This window comes from Bradysia coprophila (genome assembly GCF_014529535.1).
Source record: "Bradysia coprophila strain Holo2 chromosome X unlocalized genomic scaffold, BU_Bcop_v1 contig_128, whole genome shotgun sequence".
Classification (NCBI taxonomy): Eukaryota; Metazoa; Arthropoda; class Insecta; order Diptera; family Sciaridae; genus Bradysia; species Bradysia coprophila.
The window spans coordinates 5459756-5481735 of record NW_023503295.1 but is presented as its reverse complement, the minus strand read 5'-3'; the positions used below and the strand labels follow the sequence as shown (position 1 = coordinate 5481735).

General features: G+C 33.4%; 1 protein-coding gene across 1 annotated transcript in view; it reads left to right on the top strand.

Annotated features, from left to right (window-relative positions):
* The window catches only part of LOC119067800 (mothers against decapentaplegic homolog 6), a 56347-nt gene extending 44885 nt beyond the window's left edge, over positions 1-11462 (top strand). The window contains exons 6-7 of the mRNA XM_037170947.1: positions 8543-8906; positions 9192-11462. Coding sequence (XP_037026842.1) covers positions 8543-8906; positions 9192-9387 — 560 coding nt within the window. The 3' untranslated portion in view covers positions 9388-11462. The remainder of the gene's footprint in view (positions 1-8542; positions 8907-9191) is intronic.
* Positions 11463-21980: the final 10518 nt, after the last annotated feature.

Genomic DNA, 21980 nt, shown 5'->3' with positions numbered 1-21980 from the left:
GAAACTTTTTTGCCATCATTCTTTTCGTCATTCAATTATCTATCAAATGAAACAAAAACTAGCAAAATCGGATGAGATTTACTCGATTTATGTGCAAAAAACACGTAGGGCCGAGTAGCGGCCTTAGTCCAAGGGCCCAAATTTGAAACTTTTTTCGCCATCATTCTATTCGGCATTCAATTATCTCTCAAATGAAACAAAAACTAGCAAATTCGGATGAGATTTACTCGATTTATGTGTAAAAAACACTTAGGGCCGAGTAGCGGCCTTAGTCCAAGGGCCCTAATTTGAAACTTTTTTCGTCACGTTCTTTTCGGTATTCAATTACCTTCCATAAAAAACTAAAACTAGCAAAATCGGATGAGATTTACTCGATTTATGTGCAAAAAACACCTAGGGCCGAGTAACGACCTTTGAGCCCTCCCAACAAGCCCACGTTGCATCTTACCCAAAAACAATGTTCAGCAACTTTGTTCTACTCGTCAATACCTTTCATTTGATATATCACAAGCAGCTATTGCGTGCGCATTTCGGTAGATATCGTCGAAAGACTGAAAAACACCTATAGGGCCCTAGCTCTGGAAGGGCCGACCCTACCATGCCCATTTTCGAACTTGACCTTACTTTTGTCGATACCAATCGGGGAAAAAAAGAATTTTAAAAAAAGGTTGTGATTTACTCTAGCTAGAGCGGTCACGGACGGACGGACGGACGGACGGACATTTTTTTTATTGCGGATTTGTCATCTATGAACATAACCAAATGCTTTGCCCTTACTGGCTGCTTCCAATTCGACATGTTACAAACGGCATATTAATCTTATAAGCCCCCAGTACTTCGTACGGGGCTAAAAACGGATAAAAAAATCCAATTGTATAATACACTGTGTGCACACACAGACAAAATCAATAAGAAACATTTATGACACATAATAAAAATAAATATTGAGATTTAAGACGGTGATTAGGTATGAAAATGCAATCCAGAAATTCGTTGTGGGTGACGCAGGTTATTGTTATATTTTTTTCTTTATGAATTCGTCTCAGTTTACATCATCGGCGGAAATCTGTCATGTATGCTTCAATTATGTTGAACACGGAAGCCGAAGATTTTTCGATGGTAGCCCACGATTTCAAAATTGGTCATTTAAATGGACATTCTGGATACAATTTGCGTTTAAAAAAAAAACATTTTTAAATATATGTTCCGCTTCTTCTCTGTGGCTTGTTATAGAACAGTCGATTTGGAAAATGTCATAGCCGTTGGGTTGTGAATTTCAAAGATAACGTTCATTCGTAACTTTTGTTTGACATGATACTTTAATTAATTAAAATTCTCAAAAAAAAAATACACGAAAAGAAAAGCAAAGAAATCCAACCATTTTTTCTTTACCCATACAAAATGTGCCTCTGGAATATAAAATAACATCACAATAACGTTGGTTTCTTCCAACACAATGAGTATATTCATACTTATATACATACATATATATATATATATATATAATACTGTAGACGACCAAAACGACTAGACTTAGCGATTGTTGGCGCCTGTCATACAAATACATGTCGTAAGCAGCGCACCTATATATTAAAATAAAATCGAACACACGCAACCATTCGCTACTCTATTTAATAGAAAACAATATGCTTTGCTTCATGAGGTGATTAAAATTTTGTACAATTTGATATATATTTCACCGTACGCTCTTTGTAACTATTGTTGGATGAGAGACTTTAGAGAATTTACACGGAAGTATATCAGTTTGTGGTAATAACAGAATAAAATGGGTACGTAACGGTTCTAAAGTAGAATATATTTACCCCAACGACGATAGGAAACTGGTCTCTCGTTCTGAATTTAATCAATCTCAGCTTTGGGATCAAGGTCATTATATTATGGTGGAGCCATGATTCAACACAAGATTTTACTGTTAACATTAACTATTACTGTCAGATGATTAGCAGTTTCTGAAAGGTGAACTCGTTTCAATTGTACCTCGAAAAGTACCATTATCGGGTATAGAATTTAGGGCTGTTTCTTAGGAGGTATCTTTTTTGGGTGTACAGTTTTTCAATTCGTACTTGCAATACAAAACAGTTGAAAACCATTTTATTGCATTTTGACGAACCAGTCTAATTGATCCATGTTATAAAACCGTTCGGTATATATACACCGTCCTAACATATATGTGAGAATCCAAAAATGTATCCATAAACAAATCAACCGTTCGATCGAATCTGGTTTTTGTTGCATGTTCATTGCTATAATTTCAAACGTAAATAAATAAAAATTAAATGTAAGATTTGCTAAATTAATAACTCTTCCAATTTCCATAAAAATCGCAACAAAATAATTGATTTTTAACATTTACCTTGAAAGAATCGGCGCCAGTTTTTATTAGAAAATATCAACACTCATTTACGGATTGGGTAAAATAAATAAAATTAACATTCTACATGTTTGCTTATTTCACTTATACGATTGCATAAATTTTATTGTTAATTTATATAAAGAACGCCTTTCGTGTGGAAATTTGTAGGTTTTTTTTGGCATATTATATATAGTTTCCCCGAACAAGCGTTGCATCTCTTATGGTAATTCTGGTATATTATTCGTGTACGATCTCATCGTCGTAGAGATTTATTGTCTGTTACATGTTCTAAATTATCGGCATTTTGTTAGCATTTTTCTGACAAAATCCAGAACGCGACGCGACTCCAGTAAAATATGGAAATTGGTCGTCTATGAATGATGATGGAGTTCTGGCCAGTGGAAGACATTCAATTTAAAAGATATAGCAAAATCGTGCATGAACGGAGGAAAAGTCTCAAGATCAGCGGTCGTATTACATAGAAATGGGTGACAGTTGGTTTTCTCTCTATTTACTGTCAACATTTGCTTTCAACACAGAGATTGGTTTTTCATTTCGCTTAAGGTCAACACACACTAGAATATAGTGTCAGTTAGTAATATGACATTTCTATTGTTAAAACTGGTTTTAACCGATTTTAGCTGATTTAAACAATAGAAATATCGTATTCCCGATGACACTAGATGTATGTTGGCCTTTAAGGTGGCAGCGCACTTAAAAAAGTATTCCGTTTTGCCTCCGTTGTCACTCCGTTTTGCCTGGTGTTGAGGAATTTCGCGCCGTGTCATTCACAATAACCCCCAAAGTGACATTTTCCCTATACAACATGTGTCATTTTGTATATTATTGTGAATGACGCGGCGCGAAATTCCTGTCAGCCGTTTAGAAAAAACAAACTTGAACTCGATTCAATTTTGTCTCGGTTTACTTGACAGTTCGAACTTTCGAAGTCTATTTTTTTTACGCTGAAGTTCATTTTCGTTCACTAAAAATTATCAAAAGCGCGTACAGCAATTATCAACATTCACTAGCGAATTTCTGACAATTTTAACGTAGACATGGGTAAAAGGGAGAGATGGATGGATAATGAACTTTGACAATTGTCACTTATCGAAAAGCAATGGATGTACGCGCCCTATGTTTGTTTATAGGTGGAGTGTCGGTTTTTTCGTTTATCAATTATTTTTGTTCAAATTTATAAAATAAATGGGAATAATAGTTTCAATCAATAAAACTATGATAATAAATACTTTTTCCGTGACAAATTTTAGTTTTATAAAAAAAAACTCAAAAATTCAAAACGCATTTCTAAACGTTTTCTCTCCATTTAAGTGCGCTAGCAGATTAATAAGACAATGTTGACTAGCTATGCGAACATCTTGTCGCAAAATTCCCAACATTGAAAATACAAATTTTGAGCACTGCCATTTGCATTGTCGACATTTGCACATCTTCAGCATTGAAGATTCTTAAAATGTAAATTACACCGACCGGTTGGTGGTGTTTCACTGATTTATTTTTCATTTTCTTCATTACATTTTTTTCTTGTCGTCTTTTAAAATATATATTTCGGTATTGTAAATTAACTATTGGTTTGTCGCGTTGTTGGTTTTTTGCCAACACAAATAACCCAAATGGCAAATACTGGCGCCAAAATTCCGTCGATAACATTCCAGAAGTAAGTTAATTAAATATTTCAAATTGTTATAACATTTTCGCAGACATAAATTTTTATGGGCGACAGTGTTTAATAACTCTATGACTAAAACTTACCGCCCGTCTCTTCGATCAGTAGCACCAAACTTGTAGGTAAAAAACAAAACACAAAAAATATAACGTCGACGACATACAGTATCTTATCGCTTCTCGACTTCTATTAACTAAGATCTTAACATATTTATTGCAAAAAAAAAAAAAACACGAGTAGAAATAACAATCACTTTCAATTGATGTGTGTCCGAATAGAAGATAAAATTAGGGTCAATTGGTACGAACGAGACAATTTTTCCTTTACCATTCATTGTTTTCTTTCGTTTTAAACTTTATAGAAAAAACCATGACGACGGTAAGCAGTAATCTCTGAAACCAATAAATTTGATCTATTGAATATTTGCAGACAACAGACATCGATCAGACATTGACTGTTCATATTTTCTTCGCTTCTTTCTTTTGGCACGTGAATTCATGGCGTATCATAACAATTATATTGCGCTATATATTTATATTATATACATAAGCTATATAACCATACGACATACGACAGTCTGATCTGCGGCGACGAATTTTATTTTATCGTCTGAAGTTGGACACATTATCATGACAGTGAAATTTTATGGTGTGACACAAAGCTAAATAAGTAATCTTGAATATAATGGTGAAGAGACAGATTCTCTCTACTGTATTGGGTTCTGTATAGTAAATTTTATTTTATTTTATTTTTTTCGTGTCTTTCTGTCTTTTTGTTTTTTTATTTTTATTTCTTGCATTTTCATTGAAATTGATTCACAACACCGATACCCATGTAGTTCTTAAGTGATTAGACGACATAATTTGGCGTCAGACGTATGGGAAAGAATGAAGGAAAAAAAGACTCGTAGCTAATTTTATTGAAAATAACGAGGGTCATAAATGTCAAAAACTACCTTACTGTTTTTGTTGGGAAAAAAAAAATTAATTAAAGAAACACTGTACGTCTCATGAATAATAATTAGTTTGACATAAATTTCATTGAAAATTGTAATTTTTTTTCTCCTTCATATTATTTTTTTCCTTAATCCATTCGTCATCGTCATGATTGAAATCAGTCTCCATAATACATATTTTTACCAGCAAAATAATATTGGCGCCAGCAATTTATACGTAAAAATTTTATACACCAAACAACTGTTGCACATAAACTATAAACAAAAATTGTATCTTTATATGAATATCTTTAACGAAAAATTGTGTGTGGTTTTTGTTGTTTATGGTTAGTTTGGTTGTGTACACACAGTTTAAGAGTATAATTAATGAAATTGGGTGTATATATAATAGAGAGACAGAAAAGATAATGGTAGCATTATTACAGTATAATGATATGACCGTTCCGCAATACATTTAGAAATTATCTGAATATCCAGATTTAGAGACGAAAGCAGCCAAGTATAACTGTCTGCATTATGTAAAATTTTCGTGGCAACAAAAGGTCTTCTATTCCAATTCCAATTAGAATAATTTGTTTGTAAGAAAATGGAACCAAATAAATACTGAGAAATTGTAGTTGTTTCGACTTTGGTAATTTTTTTTAATGATTTTACTACCTACCCTATGCGAAAGTTGACCATTACATATCAATCTGCCCCCTGCTGGTTCATTACGTGTGGACTCTTTTCGGTTTTTAGCCCCGTACGAAGTACAAAGGGGCTTATAGGATTACGATGCCGTGTGTAATTGATGGAATTCGAAGCAGACGGTAAGGGCAAAGTGTTTGCCTATGTTCATAAATGACGAATCCGCAATAAAAATTTTGTCTGTCCGTCTGTCCGTCTGTCACGTCGATATCTTGAGTAAATCAAATCCGATTTCAAAAAAAAAAAAATTTCCCTGAAAGATAGTCGAAATAGTGAGGCTAAGTTCGAAGATGGGCATATTCGGGTCGGCCCTTCGTGAGTTAGGGCCACCTAAGTGATTTAAGGTCTTTTGGTGATATTTATGGCAAAATAAACGATGGAAATGTAAATGACACGGCAAATGATAGGTATTGTCAATACCAATCCAGGAAAAAAATTTTAAAATCGGGTGAGTGGACCGTGAGTTAGGGCCTTAGAAGTGAAATGCTACTAGGGCCCTATGTGTATTTCACATATAACTCGAGTATATTTCATCCGTTTTTCGTAATTTTTGTTTCATTTGGAAGGTAATCAAAGGCCGAATAGAATGTTGTTGTAAAAAAATTAAATTTGGGTCCTTGGACTAAGGCCACTACTAGGGCCCTATGTGTAATTTACATACAACTCGAGCAAATTTCATCCGTTTTTCGTAATTTTTGTTTCATTTGGGAGGTAATCAAAGGCCGAATAGAATGTAGTTGAAAAAAATTTTAAATTTGGGTCCTCGGACTGAGGCCGATACTAGGGCCCTATGTGTATTTTACATATAACTCGAGCAAATTTCATCCGTTTTTCGTAATTTTTGTTTCATTTGGAAGGTAATCAAAGGCCGAATAGAATGTAGTTGAAAAAAATTTTAAATTTGGGTCCTCGGACTGAGGCCGATACTAGGCCCTTCAAAAAAATAAAATTTTAGGGCGATTTGAAATTTTTGTTTCATTTGAAAGGAACGTCGTACGGGGCTTCGTAATTGCGCTATGCGCAATTTCTAAGATGTACACATTCCATAATAATTTTACTTTAACTACATTAACCGGCGCAATAGGCTTACGGTCAAAGTAGGGTGACAGACGCACTAGGGTCACGTACGCAATAGATATACGGGTTTGTACGGGGCTCAGTCGCAGCAAACGCTCCGACTGTTCTGATGGCTCGTTTTTTTCATTTTTCTTTGTGGAAATCAAGTTTCACATGCGTTAGTAAACCAGAATACATTGGATGCTGCTACTTCCAAAACAACCTTTGTGATACTCGTGCTTTCGGTGCAACCTACTTTTTCCATCGATTTAAGAGTACCTAGATATGATTTTTCATAACGATCTCGTCTTATATAGTTGTTGTTGTTGTTTTTTTTTTATAAATTGCGGTGTTGACACAAAAGAAAATTACTCACTTTGCAATGAGAGTGAGAAAAAAATCGTCGCGAGCTTTATTTAAATATTTTTATCGTGTTGATGACTTAAATGTAAAAAAAAATTAAAATAAATGGAAATGGGGCAGAGGAAATGAATGAAATAAAATTTATTTCATGGATAGTAAAATGAAATCGATTAGCTAAACCGATCTGAATAAATAGTAGAGTGAATGGGGGAAATAAGAATTTGGTTGAATTTGATTGAAAATTGTAATTTATCCTATGGGCCTTTCCCATAAAAATTCACAGCAAAAGAGGGATTCTTTTGAAAAACAGCCTACCGAAATCGGACGCATTTTCCAGTGGACTTTTTTATATGTGCCTAGAAAGGACTTCGACCCTAGAACCCAAAACTACTTTCACAAAAATTCTTCGAAGCTTTTGTGACTGGTGAAAGGTGATCAAAAACCGAACACTTGCACTTTTCTTACCAAAATTTCTCCGGGTACACGAGCCGTACAGGGTCGTGTGGGGTGTCATTAGAAAGGTAATCACATGTACTATTGAGCCGAATAGAGACTCATTGGTTTTAAAATTGATCCTCACTGAAATATGTGCAGTTGAAGTTTTCAACAGAAAACTAGCACTTTTCTTACCAATATTTCTCTAGTTACACGAGCCGTACATGGTGGTGTGGGGTATCATTTGAAAGGTAATTCTATGTGCTTTTGGGCCAAATAGGGTCTTATGGGGGTTTGAAAGCATCTACGATGAAATATGAGAAGTTGAATTGTTTAAGTGCCCATATTTCATCGCATATGCATCCAAACCCCATAAGACCTTATTTGGCCCAAAAGCACATAAAATTACCTTTCAAATGATACCCCACACCACCATGTATGGCTCGTGTAACTAGAGAAATATTGGTAAGAAAAGTGCAAGTTTTCTGTTGAAAACTTCTACTGCAAATTTTCGGCTTTCGATCACCTTTCACCAGCCGTAAAAGCTTCGAAGAATTTTTTCGAGAGTGGTTTTGGCTTCTAGGGTCGAAAACCTCTCTAGGTACCTATAAAAAGTTCCACTAGAAAACACGCCCGATTTTGGTAGGCTGTTTTTCAAAAGAATCCCTCAAAACAAAAACCGAAATGTTTCAAACATAAGTGACCAACGAGTTCCTTCCTCGTTTGCGTGCGCAATTTCTCCGAAATTTATATGAAAACAAATTACAAACTTCCGTCGAGGAATACCTCAGAATACGGTCACCGCTAAACGTTCTTAGAAATTGTTATTGCACATGAACATGAATAAAGGAAAATACAAAAAAAATCTTAATCATCCAACCTCAAATAAACCACCATCATCCAACTGTAACGAAACTCAAACTAATTTCAACTTTATATTCAAATGAATAATGAAAAAAATTGTTTTCTGATTTCTTTTTTTTAGACACTACCTCTACAACAGGATGGTGTCAGCTGGCATATTGGGAATTATCACAACGTGTCGGCGGTTTATTTCCTGTTGAAAATGCAGCCGTTAATGTCTTCGCTGAACAGGCCCGAGGCAATGGAATGTGCTTATCAACGCTAGCCATGCAACGGATATCAGCAACGCCAGATGCTGTGCTCAAGGCAAGACAAAAAATCGGCTTAGGCGTAACATTAAGTAGAGAAGCGGATGGTGTATGGTTGTATAACCGTTCTTCAGCGCCAGTTTTCGTACATTCGCCAACATTGAACGATATCGACACCAGGACGCTGGTGTATCGGGTGCCACCGGGACATTGTTTACGTGCCTTTGATCACAATAAGTAAGTGTTCGATAGCCGTTCAATGCAGGTCTGTAAACTGTAATAACAAGGTCACGCGGATGACACACCACGTTTCATACTTAATATTCACCACGTCATACAAATTCGTTTTTGGCGAATTTGTTTGAGGGGAAAAGGTGTGTTTCCGCGTATCGAATGAAATGGCGATCTGCCATCTGCGTGACCTCTCCAACGTTTACCGTCTTGGTTTCTGCGGCTTATCCGCTATTTACATGAAACATTTTAATAAACGTCCGTTCTATCTTTTTCTTAAAATTTGTTCAGGGCCGCAACGGAAGCTTTTGCGTGGCCCAGTTATTTAGCCGGCACTCAAACTGGTCCAGTCGATATTTACAGTGTTCGAATTAGCTTTGCCAAAGGATGGGGTCCAAAATACCAACGTCAAGAGGTAACGGCATGTCCATGCTGGTTAGAAGTTCATTTACAAAAAAAATTACTTCATTTACGACCTTGTCGGTGACAAATCTTTTAGTTTTTATGACTTTTTTTTTAAGTAAGTCTTAAACTTATACTTATTACTACAATGATTACGTAGTAATCAATAAAGCGACAAAAATAAAAAAATAAAAATGAAACGCCGGAGTTAAATTTCTTTTTCTTTGTTTTATTTAAGAAACTTGTTTGTAACAAGAGTGCAAATTCTGTAAGAAATGAAACAAAATCGATTTTTATCAATTTATATTAAAATGGAAAAATGTTTTGTTTTTTCTTCTTGTTCAAATTAAAATCTTCATTTCAACGAATCATCCCTTTAATCATCCAGTTTAAACTTTTAGAATACTTATGTACCTTTGCTTAACCATTTAGCTGTTAAAGAGAACTGGTGACTAAGTGTACAATGAGAGAGAGAGAAAGAGAGAGAGAGTTTTTTTTTTGAAAGGAAAAGAAATGATAAAAAAAAATTAAAGGAAACCAAATTATGAGCACGCTTTTTTATACAAATACACACACCCATGAAAAAGTTATGAATGAATGAGATGAGGAAATTAGCCAATGGAAAAAGTGCTATTTTTATATTGTTAAAAATTAACAAACAAAAATGAAGAAAAACAAAAAAATGAAAAAGCTCAAAGAAATAATGCATAAAAAACATAAATGCAATTAAATTAAAATTAAATTAAATTAATTCTGTACATAAATGAATAATATTTTAATTATTTTATATAAAAAACAAACAAAAAAAAAACATAGGAGAAACGATAATAAATTAATGAATTTATACAAAAAAAAAATCAAAAAAACACAAAATGTAAAATGCTCTAATTTTGATCGAACTTATCAGTCGAACGTCAACGAATTAATTTTTTTTAAACAAATTTGTTGACCAAACCAAAAAACTTTAAAATTAAAAAAAAATGTTTTGCAAACATTCCATCATAATGATTTGCTGCAATTAAAAAAAAAAGAAGGAAAAAGCTTGCGAGAAAAATATATTTTACCAGGTGGCATTGTCACCTTTATGTTCGAGTTTGAAAGCGATTATGAGGATTCTGATACAATAAAGGAAATGAGCCGTGTCATACATTCAAACCATAAAATGGGGAATTCCTCTAGTTTTTGTAGAAAATGGGTATACCTGGCAACTCTATTTTCAAATCAAATGATAATTCCTCGAAAATTGAAAACTTGTCACGGTTCCAGTTGGAAAAAGGGATACACATAGAGACGACAGATCTTCTCATTCTTTTTTTGTATTCTGTTTACAGCATTGCGCATTTAATAACTCTTTCGAAAAATCTGATTCATGAGAATTTTACCAAAAAATTCTCAGAAATTTTCCAAAAATAGGTAAATTTTGGTAAAATGAGCAAATTTTTGGTAAATTTTGGGCAATTTTCAGTAATTTCAGTATGTAAAAATTCCCAATGAACGGCATAGCCACAGGATTTACGATCATTTGGTCACTCTGTCACGCACTACGGATCAATTTCCCACATTTTCACTAGCATGTACGTATGCCGATGGCAAAAAATAAAATCAGAAGGACTGGTAGCGTCTCTATTTCACTTTTTCCTCTTCAACTGTGAAACATCTCACAATCAATCCCAATATACAAAATGGTTATCCCAACTCAATAAATTGACTAGGATCATCTTTCGATAATGAAATTGAAACCCAAATCTTTTTCAAACTAGACCAATAAAGTGTGTTTCGTTGTCGACGGAATAAATGATAAATGTGATGTGAATTGCACTATACTCATTGTAAGGCTTTTGTGTTTAAACTTTTTGACCAAACAAGTCATCGAATAGTCAAGTCTTCATAAATAAAATGTATTTAACAGAGAAATAGAGAGAGAGAGAGAGCAAGAAATAGAGGAAAAGAAAAAAAAATCAAAATTAGGTTACAGCATTTTAAGAACCCCGTCGAAATGTAAGGAGGAAAAAAATTATGAAACAACAAAAGAGTTAAGTGACAACGATTAGTGTGAGAGTATCGAATACTCGTCCTAGGTGTTTGAGAGAGAGAGAGAGAGAGAATATTTATACATCACAAAAAACAAAAAACTTCTTAAACAATTTTATCCTTTATTTAATTAAAAACAAAAAACTAATGAAATCAATGCGATCGATTTCTCGTCTGTTTGATATATGAAATTAAATGCGGAATTTGATGTGATTTTTAAATTATAAAACACAGAATGAGATTATTACTTTGTTTGAAATGAAATTTTATTCAAATAAAAATCAATTTTTAATTTAATTTTTTTTTTTAACTGAATTTTTTGTTGCATTTTTCTTTTTGCTTTGTTGGCTTGTTGCTTTGTTTGCATCAAGCGAAATGATTTTTTTTTGTTTTGTTTTATCACGATACTTGTTTTTCAATGTGCTTTTGTTCGAAAAATATCTAGTCACAATCCGGTTAGTGTTAGCTTCCAGTGCAGATGTGAAATTTTTCGTAAAGTCAGTAGAAGAAATTGAAGAAAATCTTACTTTGACCTAAAGTCATTCAACAAATTTCGATGTTCATTCTCTAAAACAGTCTGCGGTTTCAAACATAAAATTGTAAATTAATAACTCCTCCATTCTGGATCGGCCATACGTGTATAGACAATTAAATTTATGTAGCCGCGCCCAGGTCAACGTATAGAATGTCCAAACAATGCTTTAACACACTAATATGTTACCAAACCACAATTTGATCTAAACAAAACCGCCAAATCGAGAACCAATTACGATTTCATTGGTCTAAATAATAGAGAATTTGTTTTCATTGTCAGACAGACAGTCAGACGGAAATGAATCCATTTCAAAATTTTGTGCCATCATTCATACATAATAATAGTTAAATTTGAACGAAATTCAACAGTTAAATTATAGTGTCTCCTTATGTCTATGTGAATTGAGAATTAAGGGACACTAAGTGTTTTCGGTTGCGCCCCTTTCGGTTTGTGGTTAAATTGTTCCAACAAATTTAGGAACTGATTGTGTAGTAGATTATTGGCGCTATCGTTTCTAAAGGCCATACCGAAGTACCGTTTCCATTTGCACTTCAACACCGTTTAGGTGCCTGAAATCTGTTTCCCTCTAATAGTCACCCCCATCCATCCGTGTGCAGGAAATCTACCGTAATTTGTGTAACCATTCAATTTCAATTCATAAAAATTTGATTGACAAATTTATTTGGCCACACTAGGTTCAATATTGACTTTTCTCGTTGTGGTACAGTTTCACTGTGAGCAAATTCACTAATTGTAAACGCAAATCGGTTGATTCAAAATGAAAACATCATTCAATTTGGAACAACAAAATCATTGAAAATTTTTCGTTAAATAAATTTTTTTTGCTTTAGTCACTTTTAAAGCCCATTATTTAGCACAAAATTATTTTCAATTTCAAAGTGATTAGAACAATATTTGATTTTTTAAATTAAACCAAATATTGTTGAAAATCTAATTAAACTTCGGAGTGAAGCAAAACATCTAAGAGAAAACACGCAAGTCACAAGCGCGCTACTTATACCATTCGAACACGATAAATTTTATCAATTTTTTCTTGGGTGTTTTTGGCAGCATCAAGACTGAGGAACTATTAAATGAATTGATTTTACATTTAACATCCCAGCTGACATTGCGCAATATTTCTTTTCTTTTTTCTTCACCAAGAACTGCTGTACGAAAAACGTTTTTCGAATTCATTTTCTAATTTAGAATCGAATTCAGTTTGAAACAAATGTCAATTCTATCATGTCTCTAAAATTATTTGCTGATTTTAAATCATCGTTTGAAAATTGCATTTTCTGATAGTTTCGAAACGGTATTTTCCCTATAATGAAGCGACAGCTAGCAACCGACATTCAATATTTTTATGTGCTAGTCTTCATTGCTACTGAGGCAACCGACGTATTAATGTGAAATCCTCAAACACAGCGCCATTTGTTTATCGTTCAAATCACGTCAAAAAATGTTCAAACGGATGCGGAAGTGGACCTATGGACTCGGCGAGTTTGGTACCATTTGATCGGTAATTGTCCCTGCTACACGATAAACATTTAAATTTAAAAAAATCCGGTACTCCCCCATACAATCCTATACGAAAAACTGAAAAAATGTTCCGGAAGTGGACCTATGAACCGTTGTGCGGCGAGAATGAGCTGCTGCAGTGTTGTCGCTTCTGCATAACGTTCGATTCCCAATTCCAAATAAGGCAAATACTTCGTGTACAGTTCCAACTCTTCGCGATTATTCTTGAATTGGAACGATGTTGTACGACACCTGTTGTAACGTTTAAAATTTGTACTTGTAACTTTATGTAAAAATTACTGTATCAGCATACTGGACGATTTTTAGAAATAGATTTGTGACGTTATAGAGATGGCTACGTGTTTGTAACGTTACGAATTTTAACGACAAGGCAAAAATCCAAACCACAAATTGTAAAATAGTTCCAGTTTGTAGATCCACCTCAATCCGAGATACTATTTTGGCGTTCTTGCAGCCTTAGCGTTGATGGTTTGAGCCACTAGACCATCACAACATAAATGTTTTTAAAAAAAATGATTGAAAATCAATGACAAATTTGCGAAGGACATTATTGAAAATATGTACACACAATACCCTCTCTTGCAACCAAACTTCGTTTTGACGCAGTCAAAATACCACCTTATTTTGACAAATGTGACACTGATTCTTATTTGTAATAGAGTTGCCGTGCCGCGCTCTTTTTCAAAGCAATATCGACGTCACGCGAAAAAGATAAATTTTAAACCTCATTTCATTTTTGGACACCAAAATGACTGAGCAACTCACAAGAACAGACGTCAGGTCAGAACAATAAATTATTCATTTTCGAACACTGAAAGGGCAACAGTAGACTTAATATTATCAACACGAAAAAAGACATCGCTGCTCTTACTTCATTTAAATTATTGTTAAAATTTTCTATGATAGAATACACTGAACAGTTTTACCACCTTAATTTTCCTAGTTTGGTTGCTAGAGAGGGTATTGGTACACATCAATTCGATGAACGGATTCTAACTAATACAAAGGTCCTTCAACATAGAAATTGTCGAAAAATACCATTTAGATACCGGCAACGCACTTCAAGCAAAAGTGATCATAGTGATCAGCTGCAGAAAGTCCTCTATTTCACATGAAAATATTTCTACATTTCACGTTTTTAATTTCATACTACATTGTTGCCTGTCCAATGGCATGGATTCGTTGTTGATGTGATGAATGCATTTAGAATGCATTCGATGTTAACCAATTTAATGATGATCGGTTCATCTTTTGGTTGAACAACTTCAACAAATATAGATACACTTCGTATCTATAGAAGAATCAAAACACCGTCGTCACATACATGTTGTACGGCTTATGAACGTTTGAAAAAACTTTTCCAAGTTCACATCGTATGAGACACAAAAGTCCAAACCAGTGTTTAACACTTGTACGATACACTGTCAGGTTTCAGTACCCTATTTAGAGAACCACTGAAGTTGCGTATTTGATTCCACGAAAGTCAAAAATGTGCTCTGCAGCAACAATAAAATGTGTTCTAAGTTTCAACCCTACACATAGCAACGCGAAAGAGACCTAATTCGATTCACCTATAGGTCTATTTCACGTCGCTATGTGTAGCGTAGCTAGAGTTAGAGCTCGTTCAGGAACACTTCGTTAAGTTTCACCGGTGAGAATTTTGACACTTCTTTCACATAAAATATGTCAAAATCTTCACTTTGGGTAACGAATTTTTAGTTAACGAACAAAAGACACAGATGCACATTCAAACTTGATGCGCGGTATGCAAATTGAAAAGAAAAACGGAAAATATCGACAAAATTGTCTAATTCACAAAAAACGCGAGGCATTTTGGCAAATTCTATTTTCTCTTTGTATTCTATTTTTTCTAAAACAAAACGTTTTGTTGTTCGTTTATCCACACGTTTTAGTTTTTGATTTTTTTCAATTTAAAATTTTCTTTTTTGAATGAGTTTTTTGGCGGAACTAATTGCATTTTTTTGTTCGGGTTGATTAAACGGTCATTTCGAAGCGGAATAAGAGACGAAAACCTTGGAAAAGCATCAAAAAATCAGAGTCAAAGTCTTCTTCATATATGCATAATTTGAAATGAAAAAACCGTCTTTTTGCGGATGTAACAGCGGCTTTCTCTTCAGTGTGGGGACTCTTAATTTAATGTGTACACTTTACAATGTTCGAAAGGATTAGATAATGTTTGAAAGAAAAATATAAATAAAAAATGTTTACAAACGAAAAACCAAATGCCTTTTTTGCTTAATGAGGCCTTCATAATAAAAAAAACGCTTGAATAAATTACTGCAGAGTTTAAAAATTATACAAAATTTAATATATACAAAAAAAGAAACAATTTTCTTACGTGTAAAAGGGTTATGAATTCCTTTTTATTAGAATAAAACACGAAATTTGACCTTAAGGCATTCTGCTTTGGTGTATGAATTTAAAAAAGTTTTTTTTTAAACAAAAAACTATTTACAGGAAACATTTTTCTGAAAATTCAAATTCTATTGTGTAAGTCAGTGAACAAGAACCATATTATTTTTAAATTTGATCCGTCCATTCTATTAAACATAATTCTTTTTTTTTTGATAATTGGATAACGAGAAAACTGCACCTATTGAATAAAAATTTAAAGGAATAAAAAATATGAACAGAATTATTGAGAGATCAATAGCGAAGAAAAAAATTTTATATTTAAAATGAGAAAATATTAAAAAGAAATTAAAAAAAAAAAAGCATAAAAAAAATGAAGAATTATCAATGTGTCCTAAAATAGTGCCTTTTTGTTCAGCCTCATAGATTTTTTATATGGATGAACGAAAAAAAACTTAAATAAAATGATTAAGGAAAACCAACAACAAAATTTTTACTATTGTCACTGTTTGATAGTACGAAAATGCGAAACAAGCAAAACCAATTGAAAAAATTAATTGAAGGAAGGGAACCCATATAGAACAACACAGAGAAAGAAAAATGCCTAGAGGAAATATAAAAATTCATAAATTTATAGAAATGTGGAGGAATGTAATATATAATTAAAATGAATATAACAAAAAAAATAATTATGGATGTAGCATACGAGTTGAGACGATATGACGGGAATGAAATACATGATTAATATTATTTGCATTAACTGCAATAAAAGTCATATGTAATTAAATAAACGAAAATATAATTATTTAAGAACAGATTGTTTAACAGAGTTTTTCTATTCTTCATAAAATAACACCTGACAGACTTGACAATCCACAGAGATGCTACTAGAACTACGCTACACTCTCTACTTTGATAATCGTAGCATTTAGCAACGAAGCAGATTACTAGGCATTGGCGATAATGAAAATGATTATCAATAATTATCGACTTTTTTTATCGAAAATTATCAAAAAAATATCGATAATCGATAATTATTGATATTTTGATAATTATCAAGACATCGATAATTCGATATATAATAGATAATTCGAAAATCCGATATTTATCGATATATTCCGATATATCGGTATATTATCATGAATTTTCAGATAAATATCAAAATATCGATATTTTGATAATTATCTAATTTCGATATTTTGATAATTATCGATAATTAATGATAGATAATTCGAAAATCCGATATTTATCGATATATTCCGATATATCGGTATATTATCATGAATTTTCAGATAAATATCAAAATATCGATATTTTGATAATTATCTAATTTCGATATTTTGATAATTATCGATAATTATTAAATTATCGATAACGATATGATTAATCGATTATCGATAATTTCTTTCGATTGATATTATCGATAATTTTGAACGCCTCCCATCCCTACAGATTACTTAAAATCAAATGATACATAAATCGCCCTAATTTAGCACTTTAGCGAGTTTGGAGCAAAAATATGGTCAACTTTTAGAGAGTCTGCCGCGTTTACCAAGGTTCTTTCAGAACTTTGGCGTTTACCAGCGTTACAATAGTTAGTACAAATCTTCTAGTTCAGCTTTTTTCGTAAAAGGAAAAAAGTGGAACTATGGTCACGCCGCAGCGTTACAATAGTTTCACTTTTTTAGTTCCACTTTCCTTCTACAACTGGAACTATTTTACTGTTGCATATATGCGGCGTGAAGATAGTTCCGCTTTTTCCCTTTTACGAACGAAAGTGGAACTAAAAGAGTGGTCAGCTATTGTCTGAAATAACCTTGGTAAACGCGGCGAACTCTCTATACAAAACTGCAATTTAAGGGGAAAATCGAGGCTTGCAGAGATTCCCCTATAAATATATTTTTCATACCTAGGAGCCGAAAAGTGCGACGAAGTCCAATATAGCCTTCGGCTCTGTCTGGAAACTTCTCACACGCCAAAAAAAAAATTTTGGTCCTAGGTGACGAAATAGTACATTTCGACGAAGTCGCACTTTTCGGGTCCTAGGTATGAAATGGACCAATGGATACCTAGGACCAAAAAAGTACACTTTTTCTCCGTCCAATATAAAAAATACTATTCGTACCACGGACTAAAAGTCTTTTTTACCGTATTAGCCTTCGGCTCGTTCTGGAAACCTCTCACGCACTAAAATATAATTTTACTTTACTAGTGAGGTAATGTGGCTATTCCCTCACTAGTGAAAACCTTTTCCCTCGCTCGTAAAGTAAAATGTTATACTTTACACGTGAAATAGTTTGATATCTCGTATCCACGATGAGTAAAAGTACCTCGGGTAAATAATATATCAAATTACTTCGCTGGTATAGTAGTGTACTATTTGTCCTAGGTACGAAATGTGCACATTAACACATGATTCCCGTTGACTTCACACCGAAAGTATGACGCACATCTGCCACTAAGTGATCTCTTTTATAGCATGAGATTAAATGCACAAAAATGGTAAGTGTGTAAACCATCCTCGCGTTCAATTCTGCATTACGCCGACATCAAGCATATTTTTTCCTTCTTTGCAAAACGACGAACATCAATTTGTCTCTGTAGTCTTTCGCAAATAGAACATTAAAGTAAAGTGTTACCATTTCTTGCATTGGTGATTGCAATTTAATTTAATTAGCAAAATGCCTCATTTAAAGCATACGCCACGATATGCAAACATTTTCTACAAATAAAGAAGATTACAGAGCAACATTGTTTTAATTTTACCATCCATATAATATGACTCGTCAAATAACAAAACTTTTATTGAGAAAAAAAAAAGAAACCGAATTTCCGTGAGAGTGGTACAAATTCACTTTACTGATCTTGTCTGCATGCCACAGTAAACGTAATGATAAATAAATGCAGCGGATAATGTAACAGCATGTTATGTTATGAAAATACGTTTTTCTTTAGCAAAACTTGTTCAGCAACTATGAAATTATGTGAATTGAGATTCAACTCTCATCCGGATAACAAAAACAATTTTTCTTTCACAGATAGATTTTGTATCAATTTAGTTGAAGCATTGATGATTAAAAACCTGGGAGGGGAGAATTGTGTAGAGAAAATTAATTTCCTACAAGAAAACTATTCTGTGTGTTTGTGTGTGACATGAAATGATCTTAACAAACGCTTCTCAATTTATTGCGGAAGTTTATTCAAAACGATATGTCAGTTATTTTTGCTCTGAACCGGCTGGCAGTTTCAGAAAGATTTTTCATTCTGACGATATAAGTCTTTCGCATTCCATTCAAAATTCTAAATATTAAGGAGCATCGATGCTTTGCTGAAAAACATACATTTGGGCGTTTTTTAAATACTGGATTTGGAAGAAAATTTTTTGAGACGCGGCATTTTTAAAACATCATGCCCGGAGCGATAGCGGAGGACTTGACTCAGTCTAACTTCCAAAAAAAGAACGAAGAAAATTTTTTGAGACGCGGCAACTATATATAGCCGAACATTTCAGCTTCTACCCTTTGGTTTATATCACCACAAAACATATTCTATCATATTCTCGCTTCAAATACGAGCAAAACGAGCTATCACTCGACTATGGAGGTTTAAAATTGCCGGAGATACATCGTTTTGAAATTGGTCACTTTTCATACAAAATACACCAAATTGACTTTTCCCAAACAATCAAAATCTTTCAACTTACTCTTTATGTTTCTATCTATCTATCGACGGTTGATCTCGGAAACTAGTCAGCCAATCTCCATGAAATTTTGCAGAAACCTCAGGGTGGGCATAAAAATGAAAATGTGATACGCAATTACCCCAGGAAAAACCAGAATTTTGTTTTATTGGCCTCGAAGTGGTTTCTGAGTGTGGTTTTCGAGGGTCGGGAACGTGTGTTCGGCTGTAGCTTAGCTGTATTGGAACCTACAGAGGCGTGCGACCCATCAAATGAAAGGTATTCGTAGCACGATTCGAACAAAAAAATTATTTAAAAAATCGGGGCAGATTCGTTTGAGCTAGAGTGATTAGAGTGACCAAATTTTGAGCTACTCGAGCGTAGGATGAAAGGACTAATTTTTTTGCGATTATGAGAGATAGAGAGTTACTTTCTTCGGCAAAGTCTCAGAATTTTACGAGTAGAACTGAGGGGCATATGTGAAAAATGTCGAAAGTTGGAAATGGGATTTTCGTCAAATTTTAGATTTTCGTCAAATTTTCGATTTTCGTCAAATTTTCGATTTTCGTCAAATTTTCAAATTTCGTCAAATTTTCGAATTTCGTCAAATTTAAAAATTTTAGAATTTTTAGAATTTCTGTTATAAACTATATAAATTAAATTTTACACCCAATTTTAGTTCAAACAAGCTGGCTTAGTTTTTCTCATCATCTGCCAAATAATTTTTACCAAAAAAAATTTGACTGGAAACAACCAAAATTTTACCAAAAAAATCTGCGTCGCATGTGGCAGATAAATTTTCTTGCTGGTCTGTTCCTGAACATTTGCCACTTTGCGACGCAGATTTTTTTGGTAAAATTTTGGTTGTTTCCAGTCAAATTTTTTTTTGGTAAAAATTATTTGGCAGATGATGAGAAAAACTAAGCCAGCTTGTTTGAACTAAAATTGGGTGTAAAATTTAATTTTTGCGTAACGAAGCTGAAAGCGTCAACTCTAGCTATATCATTCATTTTAGAAATTGTACTTCAAAGGCTGCGTCACACTTTTCTCGAAGAGATTTTTGTCGATATATCAGTCGTTTTAGAAGTGTAGTCAACACTGCTTTTTAGAACAGTTCTAATTAAAAAAATTGACGAAATTCAAAAATTTGACGAGATTCGAAAATTTGACGAAAATCGAAAATTTGACGAAATTCGAAAATTTGACGAAAATCGAAAATTTGACGAAATTTGAAATATGACGAAAATCTAAAATTTTTCTAATTGCCCACCATGTAAACCATAATATTCATAAACTTTGAATTTAGAAATTTCAACAAGCTGCCCGTTTTTTACCACAATCGACGCAAAATCGAAGAAATTACTGGCTATCGACACTCAGATATATGGTTACCATTTCTCCATGGAACTCCCGGTGAACAACCGAACCTTTCTGTCACGTTTGTATTTTAATTAGTGAAATGTCGCAAGATTTAGTTAAAACGATTTTGTTTTATATTCAGAATGTACGACAATGTCGTGCCTTGTGTGTTTTTCTTTTTGTTATGAATACATATACGAGTAAATAAATAAATAAACGCAAAAATCAAATTTTACACCCAATTAGTTCAAACAAGCTGGCTTAGTTTTTCTCATCATCTACCAAATAATTTTTACCAACAAAAAAAATTGACTGGAAACAACCAAAATTTAACCAAAAAAAAAACTGCGTCGCGTCGCATGTGGCAGATAAATTTTCTTGCCGGTCTGTTCCTGATAATTTGCTACTTTGCGACGCAGATTTTTTTGGAAAAATTTTTGTAATTGTAATAGTATTTTTCATGTGTTTTCGACCCCTTACCGTGGATTTACATAGCAACGTAAAAGTGACAGATGCAATGTTTTTTAAATACTGCAACCCGAAATTTCATTCATAAAATTAAAATTATGAATGAAATTTCGAGTTGCCGTATGAGAAAATTTTTGCATCTGTCACTTTTACGTTGCTATGTAAATCCACAGTTACATGAAAAATTTTTTGCGTATCTGTTTTGGCAAAGGCTCTATACCAGGCAAAAGTTGACCGATTTTTAAACGTCGGATTCGTTCCTCACATCCGCCGTTTATACAATGACAACAAATGAATGAGGGTGATATGGATTTTTATTGTGCGCGAAATTTTTGAAAACGCAACTGATTTTTGTGGAAATTTTTTTATTTTTATTTTTTTTAAGGTATTTCAGGTTTTAGGTATTTAGATTGATATATATTTGATCACCCTAAATACCTAAAACCTGAAATACCTTAAAAAAATAAAAATAAAAAAATTTCCACAAAAATCATTTGCGTTTTCAAAAATTTCGCGCACAATAAAAATCCATATCACCTTCATTCATTTGTTGTCATTGTATAAACGGCGGATGTAAGGAACGAATCCAACGTTTAAAAATCGGCCAACTTTTGCCTGGTATAGAGCCTTTGGTTTTGGACGATTGCTTTTAGGCAATTTCGCGAGTTGTAGCCCGAACGAAGTGAGATAC